A 14,373-nucleotide genomic window follows, 5' to 3' on the forward strand; every position below is an offset into this window, starting at 1 on the left:
GGCCACAAAGAGAAACTGACTGGGGGGTAGAGGTGGAGGTGGGGGACCAAACCAGGTCACGTATTCATGAAGTCTTCAGGGTACCCAGAATATGCTGTTTAGTTTTATTGCTGATTGGGAATGTGTTTATAATCTGATATGATAGTGGTTTTAGGTTAACTAGTCCCTATCTTTTTTTTAAGATTCAATTTAAGTATATGAGTGTTTTGTCTGCATATATATGTCTTCACACCAGAAGAGGGAATTGGCTCATACACAACTGTAGGTGGTTGTGAGCTGCCATATGAATACTAGGAATTGAACCCTGGACCTCTGGAAGAGCAGCCGGTGTTTTTAACCACTGAGCCATCTCTCCAGCCCCACTAACTAGTCCCTATTTTTAAAAAATCTTTAATACCATTCCCATGGAACAGTGGTCCTCAGCCTCACTGTTGAAGATACAGATCAAATATTTACATTGCGGTCATAACAGTAGCAAAATTATAGGTATGGAGTAGTAATAATTTCATGTTTGGGGATCATCACAGCATGAGGAATTTGATTAAAGCATCACAGCATTAGGAAGATTGAGAACCACTGTCAAAGCATCAGGGGCTTGGCAGAAAATGGAGTTTTAAGAGTGTGTGTGTGGGTGTGCACACATGTGCACGTGTACACACACACATACACATATATGCACATGAGTGAGTGTTTTTATATGCATTTTTAAATGATTTTTTAAAATTTTATGTGCATTGGTGTTTTGCCTGCATGTCTATCTGTAAGGGTGTCAGATCTCCTGGAAATTGAATTACAGACAGTTGTGAGCTGTCATGTGGGTGTGTGGAATTGAACCCGGGTCCTCTGGAAGAGCACCCAGTGCTCTTAACTACTGAGTCATCTCTCCAGCCCCTCGTGAGTTTTTAAAAATAACTTAAGTGTATAGGTATTTTGCTTGTATGTATGGTTGTGCACCACTTGCATGCCTGGTGGCCAAGGAGGTCAGCAAAGGGCATCAGAATCCTTAGGATCTGGAGTTACAGATGGTTGTGAGCCACCATGTGGGTGCTGGGAACTGAACCCAGGCCAGTGCTCTTAACCACTAAGATATCTTCTCAGCTTTCATGCAGAGATTTTTTTGTTTTTTGTTTTTGTTTTTTTGTTTTTCGAGACAGGGTTTCTCTGTGTAGCTTTGCGCCTTTCCTGGAACTCGCTTTGGAGACCAGGCTGGCCTCGAACTCACAGAGATCTGCCTGGCTCTGCCTCCCGAGTGCTGGGATTAAAGGCGTGCGCCACCACCGCCCGGCTCATGCAGAGATTTTGAGAAAGGATGTCGCTATGTAGCCCAGGCTGAACTTTAGACAAGCCTCTGGAGAGCTGGAATTATAGGCATTCCCCTATAATAACTGATTTGAATATGTGTTTCTGAATGGTGATATTTAATATTTGCATACTCTCTGCAGCCCTATCGATAAAACTTGGAGTTAGTGTCTCTTAGTACTTCACATTTACTCTCTGGAGGGAGCACAACTTTACTGAAAGCAATGCTTCATTAACGTCCCTGGGTACAAGGTATTGGCACTCACAGACAGCACTCATGGACAGTCTGGATGATCCTTGGGAGCACGGACTAAAGAAAAGTTAACCGTCTTTGATAGAAGTTCACTCAGACAAGTTCAGACACCCCCCCCCCCCCCCCGACTTCCTTCCTAGATGACTAGTGAGCTTGCTGAGGACTCTTCATGATTGTGAATGTCCACTGTTGGGTATTCGCTGTGCTTCCCTTAGGGGATCCTGAGATTCAGGACTGTGCTATACCACCCTGACATCCCCTATGCTCCCCTTGGGGGGGGGGCAATGCTGAGGTCCAGGACTATGCTATACCACACCAAGTGACTCTGGATGGTGTTCCTTAGTTTTCTGTTCACCGACAATGTCTTAGACATTGCCTGAGGGCTTCTTCTCTCCTTCACTCTCCATTACCACTGGTGGGGGCAGCTGGAGAGGGAAAGGTACTCTGTGACATCCTTTATTTCAGGTTATGGGGTTGCTGCACATGGGAAAGGTTTTTTTTTTTTTATTTGTTTTGTTTTGTTTTGTTTTTTGACTCTGTTCTCACAAAGGATTATTGTCAATATTTTAATTTTCCAAGTCTATAGACCGTCATGTTTTCAATCCCCAGTTTAAGAATTTGGCAAAAGTCAACATAGATAGGTTACCTTGTTACAAGAGGAGAGTGTAGGCGTAACCAGCATGGATGGAGCTGGTCAGGGAGGAGGATTTCAGAAGGCAGCAGATTTTTTAATGACTTCTTGGGGAACTTGTGATTATCCTTGGGAGAGGTGCTGCTATACTAATATTCCTGGTCACTAAGATCACGAACTTTTCAATTTAGCACAAATCTATTGCAAAAATTACATAACTTTGGTGCTTCAATTTCCCCATTAGCAAAACAGGGATCATGTTCAGTCGTCTTACCAAGTGCTGTGGGGATTACGGAGTTCACGGATGTAAAGCTTTGTCTTATTGGCTTATTTTTTAATGTAAGAACATAGCTGGGTCTTGTGACACAGGTCTAATCTCAGCCTCATTGGGAGGCTGATGCAGGGGATCTTAATGTTCAATAGCCAGATGAGCTTACAGAGTGAGTTCAGGAATGTCTGGGAAACTTTGTAGGCCCTGTGTCAACTAATCCATCAATCAATTGATCGATTAATCGGTCAATTAATCAGTGGAAATGATTGAGAATATAGCTCAGTGGTAAAAAGCTTGTATAGCATACACGAGACTCTAAATCCAATACCCAGCACCTCCAAAAAAAAACAAAAAACAAAAAACTTTTGGTCCACAAAGCCCTTTCATTAGGGAAAGAAAGCTGCCTGGATAAGAGCTTGGCACAGAATTTGACACCTTGTTTCCTGGTAGTCGCTATAGCCCAATGTCCCCACAGGGAGATGACAGCAGCTAACAGGTGATGCCCCTGAGAGAGCTACAGTGACCTGGGATGATAGGAAGGAGACTTACCAGAAATCCTGCTTATCATTACTGGAGCCATAGACAAGATGGCGCATCCACATGAACAGAGCTGATTGCCACAATCACAGGCAACTCTCATTAGCTACTGCTGCCATCCTGCGGAGATCAGCCTGTCCACTGATAACTGTCCCAGTGTCCACCTGTCCCCACGCTCTGGTGTGCTGAAGCACCTTAGAGGAGGGTCCGGGGAATTGGGAAGAAGTTCAAGTCCAGAGCAACAATATGTACAACCCAGATGATTCTAATATCCACCTGTATGATGGATTCCAGCAAAAGAGAGACATGTGCCTACTGTCACAGTCCTAGATTCTGGGGATTTCTTGGTCTTGACCTTGGGGAATGGATGGAGACTCACTCCCCATCCCGGGTGGCTTGTGGGAATGAAAAGGAAGAGGCAGATAGGGAGTTAAAGCCCTCTGCTCTCCTTGAAGTGTTCACCTCCACCGGAGGCTTGATGGAGATCCTTTGGCACTCCACTGGAGAAGTATGGAAAGGGCCAACGTAGCCCAGACTCGGTACATGTGACCAGCCAGGTCCTTCCCTGTATTGTGAGCAGCAGCAACACAGTTGGAAGCATGCTGGACTCGTCGTTTATCTGGGAGGGGGAAGTAAATCTATCCGCATTGCAGCAACTGATTAGAGATTTACTGACTGTTAGCTCTCTGGCTCAGTATTGTTCCAGTGCTTGTTTAATTATTGTTAATGTGAAGTCATTTTTTTTTCTTGGACTTTGTAGCAGTTTACTATATGGGTTTCCAGATAAGTCATCTGTGTTCTTTATAAAACACTAAACCATTAAGGGAGCCATGTGTCTTGTCTTGCCTGAAGCAGGTTCTTACTGAAATTTGTTAAGTTGGCTTTCGGGTAGTTTGAGTTTTGATTTTTCTTCTCACTGCTTTTGAATATACGTATAGACATATCACCATAGCTGCAAAATGAAATGGTGACCCACCTTCAGAGCTTTGTTTGCTTGCTTTTTGCTAGGGGGAAAAAAATAGTACCCGGGCATTGTTTGTAGTGATGCAGAATGTTTAAATAGTAGCACATGCATGTATGCGTGTTCACATCTATTTATTTTGGGGGGAATGATTTGCGGGTAGAATCAAAGGACAATTGGCAGGCCTCTGCTCTCCTCCTTCGGGCCATGGGCCCCAGAGGTTGAACTCAGGTCATTAAGCTTGGCAGCAGGTGCTGACACCCCCTGAGCTATTGCATCAGCCCCGTTTTCTGTGTTTTCCTTTTCTTTCACTTTTAAACTACATTTGGATCCAGGAGTTATTCTAACTGAAGGGAATAAGAGGAGTAGAGAGTTTTTGGGTTTTTTTGTTTTGTTTTTTTAAATCTACAAGTGCTGGGCACGGCGGCACATGTCTTTACTCAAGTGGCAGAGGTGGGCAGATCCAGAAATCTGAGGCCAGCCTGGTCTACATAGTGAGTTCCAGGACAGCCAGGGCTACATTGAGAGATCCCATCCCCCAAACCGAAAGTTAAGAATGAATGAATGAATGAATGAATGAATGAATGAATAAATAAATAATAAGATTCTACAAAGTTAAGTCTGCGCATGCCCCGTTTTCTGTGACCCTGGAGTACCGGTAGAATGGGCCTTTGGGCATCTGGTTGACAGTCTGCTTCTGTCACTAGAGTATGAATTCTGAAAAGCACAGATTGTGTCTTAGTCATCTGTCCCTCACTTCATCCAACACCCCCACTCCCATTTTAGACATAGGTCCTGCGCACCAAGTTGGTGGTCTGAAACAAGAAATAGGCTGGTGCCTACTTTAATCCACCTGTCCATTTTAGTCGAACGTCTTCCTTACTTTTCTAAAGCTCAACTACGATGATTCATGGTTTAATAAAAGTCCCTGCAATTGAGAAGGAGAAAGGGGGACACAAAGTCCCACCCCTATCCAAGAAGCTGTTTTCAGCCGATACCTGCTTGGAGAGGGGAAATCAGTTTTCTCCAATTGATTGACACTGCATATGCCAACCATAATCCAGGGCAGGCTCCGTGTGCAGGAGTAGTAAGCCAAGAGAAATGGACTCTATGGTTTTCTGTGTTTTGTTGTTGTAGTTACGGTGTGATATCTTGGGTTTGGGGTTTGGTGGATATGTATTATCTGTTTTGTTTGTTTTTCGTTAAAGAGAGAAGGTGGAAGGTGCAAGAACTTGATTGGGTAGGGAGCTGGGGAGGATGTGGGAGAACTTACTTGTAAAAGGGAAAGGATATGACCAAATCTGAAACCCAAACCAAACCAAAAGAAACTCTCTGCGAGAGGGAAAGTGAAACATCAGCTCATCCAGTTTCTTACCTGCTCAAAGTTAAGGGCGGGTGACAAAAAGGCTTGATAGCTTGAATGTGGAGTTGAGAAAGATCTGTACGTTTTTCTTCAGGTGGATTGCCAGGTCCTGTCTCAGCACGAGGATGCTCACACTTCTAATGATTAACAGGCTGTGTTGTGGGAAGCAATGCTTTGTAGCTGTATGAGACTTGTGTTCCTTTACAGCCTCATCTAGAATATCAGCATAAATAGTTTCTCTGATGAGTAACTAGTTTCTGAGATAAGCCCTTCCTTTTATTACAGCAGATAACCCAGGCTTATGGGGGTGCTGTTGCTAACCACTAGTGAGACGTTTTGCTCTATAATGGGATTGATAGCTAATTGGTCCTCCTCCTGGGCTCCCCAAATGCCACCCTAAACATTACAGCATTAATGCTAGCAGAATTTCCTTTTAAAAAATAAGTTAGTTTTTTCCTTCTGGCTCCTGGTAGTCATTTCTTTGAATCTCTTCTAAAGAAAAAAATTATATATAAAAATTAAATATACATACATGTATGTGTATATATCTGTACATATATGTGTGTGTATATATGTACACATATATACATATTTATATACACAAATATATTACAAACTGACAACACTTGTTATCTAGAGATAGATAAGAAGACGTCGTCTTTTCCCAGCCCCCTTTATCCACTGTGCTCATGAAGGCGATGTCATCCAGAGCAGCATAAAGCCTCAACTCTCACCAATTTCAAGATGTCATAAAATATCACAGAATCAATTATTCAACAGAATATTGGTGTAAAAGGTGTTCAAATACCCTTTTGGTGTTTGGTCAGAGGATGTTCAAACAAAGGGTCAGTTGTTGAGGAGGGCTCTTGAAATTATCACCAGTCCAGAAATCCTTACCGAGGGCCTGCTCCGAGGGCCAGCCACAATGTGGCTGGTCACTGTATGCAAAAACTGTCATTTCTTTTACAAGGGCCAAAGGGGACACTCGCTTGCCCCTCAGGTCTGGCTAACTGGAATACACAGGGAGAAAGTGATGACCAGAGGTGGAAGTGATTCAGGCATTTGTTCTTCATTTAAAAAGCATCATGTGCCTCTTGTGAGGAGGACAGACAAACAGATTCATTGTGAAACAGACAAGTTATGGGAATAAATGCTGTCATGATCAGCACAGCTTTTAAAACAAAAGGAAAATCAAAATAACATGAATTGTAGAAGTAGACACTCACCTATTTCTTTCATTTCCAAAGATGTAGGGGTCGGGGGGCTGGGGCTGGGATGGAACGGAGCAGGCTTGAACATGTGCCTCAACATTCTAAAGGACTAGGGAACGTTAGAGTTCTGTGCTAGAGTTTCGCTGTGCAGTCACTATGGCAAGCTCTGTTTCAGTAACCGTGTCTCTATGTTATGTGAAAAACAGGTGATCATCAAATGAAAATGAAGGGGGTTACCAGAAAACATGCTTCTTAATGCCCACTCATCTTCCTTCATCACCACGACAGTCGCCCTTTACTTACTCTTTCATTATTTAAAAGATTTTTTTGATTAAAAAATTTTTAATTATGTGTATGTATAGGCATCTATATGTGAATGCAGATACCCAGAGAGGCCAGAGGAGTTAGATCTGTAGTCAGATTTCCCAGAACTTGAGTATCATGGTAGTTGTGAGCCACCTGACATGGTTTCTGTGAATCCTGGAAGAGTAGTACAGGATCTCACAATGTAGCTCTGGCTGACCTAGAACTCATGCCAGGCTGGGCTTGAACTCACAGATCCACCCGCCTCTGCCTCCCAAGTGCTGGGATTAGAGGCGTGCTCTGTCACGCTAACTTTTCTTGCTGTATCACTGGATTCTCAAGCCAGAATCCCCATTCTGTACCCACAGGCGGACTTTGGAGGTCTGCCTGGCCTCGCCTCCTGGAAGTTCTGTCCAATGTTCTCCTGTGCGGCCCTTGTTGGAAAGACGATCTCAAAGTCCAGTTTTTGGGCTTCCCTGAAAAGAGTGCTAACTAACTAACTAAAGCTTCATATCACATTTTTAAAAATGAACGGAGCCAAATTACCATTGCAGACTGATAAATTTGCAATGAGATGCTGATAGCGTATGAGGGCGCAATAAAACCCGGAGGAGCAGCCTGCACTTTGCTCTGAAATCACCCTTAGCATCCGAGAGAGAGAGAGAGAACTGCCATCTGCCCTGGGTGCAATGACATGGCTCTTGCTCGGTCATCAGGATGCAGTGCCTCACCTGCAGGCAACCCTTGGTACTTTATCCTCAAGTACCCAGCCGCTCGCCCACCCGCCCCTCCCCTCCCAGCACCACACAGCACTCTAGAGAAGGCCTCTAAAGAAGGAAGAGAACTCCACTGTCAGGTGCTCTCCTGGGTGTTGGGCCAAGCAAGTGATTTCCACGAAGGCTGACCTCATTTATCCCAGAGCCCGACACACTTAGTCCCACCGAGTAATTGACTCACAAATAGCCACTTGGGCTTGCTCAGTAGTAAAGCATTTGCCTCAGGTCCTGGGTTCTCAAATCCTAATCCTGAAAACACAAACAGAATGCTTCATGGCATCCCTTTTTTCTGATGGAGGGCTTCTGCAACATCGCCAGCTCAGTGTTAGCTTCAGTCTGTGCAGTTGGGATTTGGAGGTTAGGGAGCACATGGTACTGAAGACAGAACCCAGGGCCGGCCTCGCACCTGCGCAGAGGGTTTCATGTACAGACTTTTCATACACCTTTTGGTCTAATCGGGAGACAACTAGATTTGGGGAGGAAGAAAGAACACATCCCCCCCAAGACCTCATTGTACCATCTGAAAATGGAGCAGAACGGTACCAATTTGGCTAACTTCCAAAGCGGGTTTGGGGAATCAAAAGCTAAACTAACACATGAAACTCTTTGTGCTGGGTAGTTACCGTGTCAACTTGAGAGGAGGGAACCTCAACTGAGAAAATGCCTTCGTGCCTATAGGCAAGCTTCTAAGCTCTAGAGTCTAGGGCATTTTCGTAAGTAGTGATTGAGGAAGGAGGGCCCATTCCTTTGTGAGTGGTGCTACCTCAGGGCTGGTGGTCCTGGGATGCTAATGCTATAAGAAAGCAGGCTGAGTAAACCATGGGGAACAAGCCAGTAAGCAGCACTCCTCCTTGGCATCTGCATCAGCTCCTGCCTCCAGGTTCCTGCCTTGTTTGGTTTCCTGTCCTGACTTCCCTCAGTTGTGGCAATGTAAACGGATATAAACGCTTTCCTCCCTCAGATGCTTTTTACCATTTTATCACAGCAGTAGAAACTCTTAAGACACTCCTTAAAGCATTCCCCGCCATATGCTAGTATATGGGTGGCATGAGGATCTTGCATTTAGACACACCAGGGATTTGTTTGGTACACATTGTTACAAAAGAAGGAATTCAGTGTCAGGAACAGTTGTGATGCCAGATGGATTCTCTCCACATTTAGATCATAGATATGTAGACAGTACATGAGATAAATGTTTTTGTCATGAATAATACAATTCTCTGGAGGGTAAGATGGGACGTGTATGAAATGCCCATTGTGACCCAGCACTTTACCCGTTTTCATCTTCACAGCCATCCTTTACCCAAAATGAAACTGGTACTTGGAGGATTTGTGGGGAAAAAATAAGCTTTAGTACAGGACATTTGTTTTTATTTTGAGACAGGCGCTGCTGTAGCCCTGGCTGGCTTCCTATGTGCTGTGTAGTTGAGGCTGGCCCAAATGTTTCAAGTTCTGGAGTCGCAGACAAGAATAGCCTTGGTGATCCTTCTCTTGGGAGTCTCGCACCATTAACAATTATAGTTAACACTCAGGAGAGCAGGCCCTGCACCACACCAGGGCAGCACAGGAGAGCCAACACTTAGCGCAGGTTTGGGTGAGCCAGCCCCAACACTGTGACCATGGGAGAGCTGTCCCCCATTTCCCATCTGGCAGACCAATTCTACAGCTGCCCAGACCCAGGGTTATGACTTGGTCTGCCCCATCATCCACCTTGTCTATGATCTGCTGGAGCACATGAAGGGACCTGACCTGCAGACCCAAAGCTGCAGGATCTCCACAATGCAGGGTGCCAGTGGGATGTCCAGAAAGGGCCCAGTACTGATTGTATAGAGAGACCAGGAGCCTTGAACCAGACCAATGACTCTCTGCAGCGAACAGTTATAAGTAGTTATGTATGGACAAAGGGGTATATGGCGCGACTTGTTGGGTTACACTGCAACATCTCATGACAAGATTTTCATTTGTTTGTTTTGTTTTGTTGAGACAGGTTTCTCTGTGTAACAAGAGTCCTGGCTGTCCTGGAACTTGTTTTGTAGAACAGGCTGGCCTCAAACTCATAGAGACCCTCCTGCCTCTGCCTCTGTCTCTGGATTGCTGGGATTAAAGGCGTGTGCCACCAGGCTCGGTTCCATTGTAAGATTTTTAATTCCTTTAAAAAATTTTTTTTTCATTTTATTTTCTTCCTTTTTTTTTTTTCTCTTGAATTTTGCTTTATGGTGGCAGGGAGTGGCACATGGATGGAAGGCAGATTCAAAGGGACAGGCATGAATGGGATCAAGATACATGATGTAAAAGATACATAGACTACATTTTAAAAAATTAAGGCCGGGCGGTGGTGGCACACGCCTTTAATCCCAGCACTCGGGAAGCAGAGGCAGGAGGATCTCTGTGAGTTCAAGGCCAGCCTGGGCTACCAAGTGAGTTCCAGGAAAGGCGCAAAGCTACACAGAGAAACCCTGTCTCGGAAAAAAAAAATTAAATTAAAAAAAAAAAGAATTATAGTTTAACACTCATGATTAATTTGGCCACTGTTCCTCTACCCCAGAAATCCCTCAGGCTACCCTGTCAATTTTCTTTCTGTTTGGCAGCCAGCTATGATGTGTAACTTTTACATATGTGAGCACTGATTATAAATACTTAGTTTATACTCTGAAGTATTTGTCTAAATAAAAATAGTGTTTTCCGGGAGCAGCAATGTCAACACTGAGCATCTCTATCTGAGTGGTCCTTGACAGGGACTTCCTTGCTTATTGGTTTTTCTTGCGTGGAAAATTATGCGAAACCACAAAGGTAGCAAATAACACACTCTTGTTTTCCAATGGCAGGTTGATGACCAAATGAAGCTGCTTCAGAACTGCTGGAGTGAGCTCTTGATCCTGGATCACATTTACCGGCAAGTGGTACATGGGAAGGAAGGGTCCCTCTTGCTGATTACTGGGCAACAAGTGAGTATCCAGATGAAAACCAAAACCTCGTTACTAAGCACATTGAGAGTGGCAGGAACCTAGGTCAGAAGCATTCTCGTGCTTTGAAAGGGGAGGTTGGCTGCAAATAACTGAGAAATGATGACTCCTGGTACTCAGTTCCTGCTCTGATATAATCTCGGAAAAGAAACAGAATCAACAGCTTCCTGTTGCCAGTCTGCAGGATGGGAAGTCCTGTATGCGGTCAGAACTTACAGCTAATCAAATTCAGAATTTTGAATAGTGGGTTCTTTTCCTCCTTAGTGTCTGCATGGATACACCACATCTGTATGTTAGCTCGCCAGTTTCATTCCTTTATAAACTGCAGAGTCCTTATTGTTCGGTGGTGATGATGATGAGGATTATGATGGTGATGGTTGTGTTAAAGATAAAACTCAGAGTCTTGTGCATGTTAGGCAAGTGTCACCACTCTTGAGCTATCCACGCAGCCCCAGAATCTTTGCTATTTTGGAAAGATGTCAGTGGAAGAGTCTAACTTAAATGTCACATAGAGTCAAAATAGCTGGCCTAGAGGCTGGCACATGAGAAGGGACAGGAGTGCCAGTTTTCAAGAAAGGAAAATTGCTGTGGAGTTAGAGTGGTTTCGGAATTGATATTTGGTGAATCCATACTTCCTGGGTGCCGGGCTGTGCGCTGGTCACGATTCTGAGGCACTGGTGTACATTAGGGAGTAAAACAGAAAAATATTTCCTGTCCTTTTGGAACTTAAGGTTGTAGCGTGAGGTTGACAATAATAACCTCACGCACAAACCTGTGGTATATCGGAGCAAAGGAATAAAGAAGAAATAGAAGGGAAAGGAGTGAGCACATACTCATGGATACGTGCTTCAGTGGGGCCTAAGAATTACAGTTTCAACAGGACAGTTGTTTGTCCTTATGGAGAAGGTGACATTTGAGCATCACATGGGAAAGCAGAGACTGCTGTGTAGACATCTATGGAAAGGGAGGACAATGGGCTTAATTCCAACTTTGTAGGGTTTGGGTAAATTCTTCTAGTTTTATACTCTTTTCCCTGCAAATGATGGATTGATTGGTAATATAAACTCAGGGTACCCTGTGAGTTCTTTAGTCCATTCCGTCATAGCTATTCAGGGCACCACTGCATCTGTCGTTCAGCCAGGGTGACTCCGGCACGCAGGCACCTTTTACGTCCAGTCATAAATGTTTATGCACTGTGAAACCACAGCAGTGCAGATTTGAAAATGAAAGGCTGTCTTCACACCATTTGCCGTATTATTAATAAATCACATTTCCCAATCAAATTAAAAGCAAGCACCATTTCAGAGCTTTTGCCGACTGGATCAATTCGACCGTCTCCACCACTATCTGGTCCTTGCTCTCAGCAGCTCTGGGGAGAAAAACTTTCAAGAGAGGAAAAATCTATTTGACTTCCTGGGCTTCCAAATCTTGTTTGGTGTTTTCATTCTGTGGCCCAAGTCTTTGGAGGGAACCTACCCATATTTTGGGTCTAATCGCAGGGTATGTCTATGACCATCTCCATCCACCCTTGCCCAACTAGAGGCTGTATTAGAAGTAAAAGACACAACTCGTGAATTAGTTCGATCTCATTTTCTTAAGTGAAATGGGATTGTGCCATTTCGTCCCAGTTCTTTAGAAATAGTCCTTATTACTAGTTTGTTTTGCCTTCAGTGACCCTGGAGTAACCGTAATTACTGTTGGAAAAGTAGAGAAAGTATACCTCTTGTCTCTTTGATTTTTAAAACCAAACACAGTCACAGAATAAACAGCGTTTCCCTCGCTGTCAATCACTGCCACTCTGGACAGTGCACGTGAATGGAAGGAGGGAGGGAATGCCCTAGCTTTTTCTTTATACTTTTCCTGCAGTACAGATGCTCCCACCTTCCCCCATGTCAACAGCCGGACGGTGGCTCTTGTAACCAAGCATTCTCATTTATGGTAACTATGGGAGAAGGCTTTTACTGTCTGCCATGGAGCAAGCAAGAGAAGCATCCCCCAGGCTCCTGCGGTTACAGGGAAGGCAAGCAAAGAGCCCCTCAGGAAGACTTCTGGAGCTCATGAGCTTTCCAACAGCATGAGAAAAATTAGGAAGGGAAGGAGGGGTGAGACAGACAGGGGCAGAGAGAGACAGGGAAAGGGAGAGAGAGTGTTGGTTCTGAGGCTCAAACCCAGTGTGCGCGCGCGCGCACGCACGCACGCACGCGCACACACACACACACACACACACACGCACGCACGCACGCACGCACGCACGCACATACATGCACAATGAGAAAATATAACCTATAACCTAGAGCCTCACACATACTCTGCCATTGAACTCCATCCCCCAGGATTGGAAAGGATATTTGCAATTAAGTTGCTCCGCATCTGCTTCTAACACCTACTCTAACATTCAGTATATTAGCCAAGTGATAACTAGATGACTATGCATAGTGAGAACTATTGTATCTCTAACTGAAAACCTGAGTAAAATTAGTTAGCCAAGCCCCAGACACAGATCGCTCTTCCTCACCACATTCCTAGTCACACCCACACTCTCTCCAGAACTCAATATCCTCTCATCAGTGTGGGCTAGCGACAGTGACTTTCTAGTCACTAATCTCCTTTTTAGACCACTTTCTACCCAGTAGCTCAGAGGGATAGGAAAAATCCTAAGTACTTTCTCTAAGAATGATAAATACTTCCCAGACAGCAAAAGCTGGAGAAGAGGACTAGACCAACAATAATTAATTTAATGTATGCTGCATGCCGGTATTAAGGCGACAGTTGATGCAGTGATGAAGAGAGGAGGGCTCTATTGAGTCTAAGAGTCAAGCAGTATTCTAGAGAAAACTAATCTATTAAAGTCCATGGAGGGAAAAAGGCGCTTCCTCCTTCCTCATGTCTACAGCCTAATGTAGGCGGGGACAACTTTAGGGACAGCATGTGTTTTCCTATGGGGATAGATGGTTTGTTGAGTTGACGGTGTAGCCCAGGCTGACCTTTATGTACATGTGTGTATGTGTATCTCTGTATGTCAGGACAGCCTGTTTACCCTTTGTAGAATTTACTGGCTACCCTACCTTGAGAAAGTCATCCTACCTTTCAAGTGTCAGTCTCTCTGCCTGTTTGATGGGAACCACCGTGGCAGCCACCTGAGCAAACGGCAATAGAAACGACAGGAAATCATTGTGTAGTACTGGACTGAAAAAGTAAGTCCTGGAAACAAGGTTGACATGGAGACATAGAGACCTGTTCCCATGAATGGTCTAGCATGTGAACTTTCACACCAAGATGGAAGTCTGGTTCCAGGATGCATTGTATCAAGGTCATGCTGATGCCCTGGGGAAGAAATTAAGCCACATTGTACCAATAAAGCATGCAGAGCTCTCTTAAGGCTTCATGGTTGGGACCCACCTATAGGCACGGAAGATGCTTTTTCATTTGAGGAAAAGGTATTCTGATAGAGTCATAAATGGAGGGCAATCAAAGCAATGAAAGGACTATTAGACACCGCCCTGCAGTGAGTCGTGATAAGAGAGGCCCTTCCTCCATCTGCTTGATAATGGCAGGAACTGTTCTTTGGTGTGCTTTGCACTGTGCCGTGCTGCGGGCAAGCCCACAGCACAGGCAGGCGCCCTGTAGGAACCTCAGAAGAGAAAGAAGAAAGAGCGATCAGGACGTGTACACTGAAACAAGCCCTCACCTCCCCAAGCTGCTTTTGGTCATGGTATTTCCCCACAGTAACAGAAACCCTAACGAAGATGAATACCAAAGCCAAAATCTTGACACAAGGAGAACCCTAGACAGTGATTTCCTATTC

At 44.6% G+C, this 14,373-nt stretch overlaps 1 protein-coding gene across 1 annotated transcript in view; it reads left to right on the plus strand.

Annotated features, from left to right (window-relative positions):
- Nucleotides 1–14,373, plus strand: part of Nr5a2 (nuclear receptor subfamily 5 group A member 2) — a 132,527-nt gene that overhangs the window by 69,598 nt on the left and 48,556 nt on the right. Inside the window, exon 7 of the mRNA XM_059280192.1 lies at nt 10,431–10,550. Coding sequence (XP_059136175.1) covers nt 10,431–10,550 — 120 coding nt within the window. The remainder of the gene's footprint in view (nt 1–10,430; nt 10,551–14,373) is intronic.

Source organism: Peromyscus eremicus, chromosome 15 (genome assembly GCF_949786415.1).
Source record: "Peromyscus eremicus chromosome 15, PerEre_H2_v1, whole genome shotgun sequence".
NCBI classification, from domain to species: Eukaryota; Metazoa; Chordata; class Mammalia; order Rodentia; family Cricetidae; genus Peromyscus; species Peromyscus eremicus.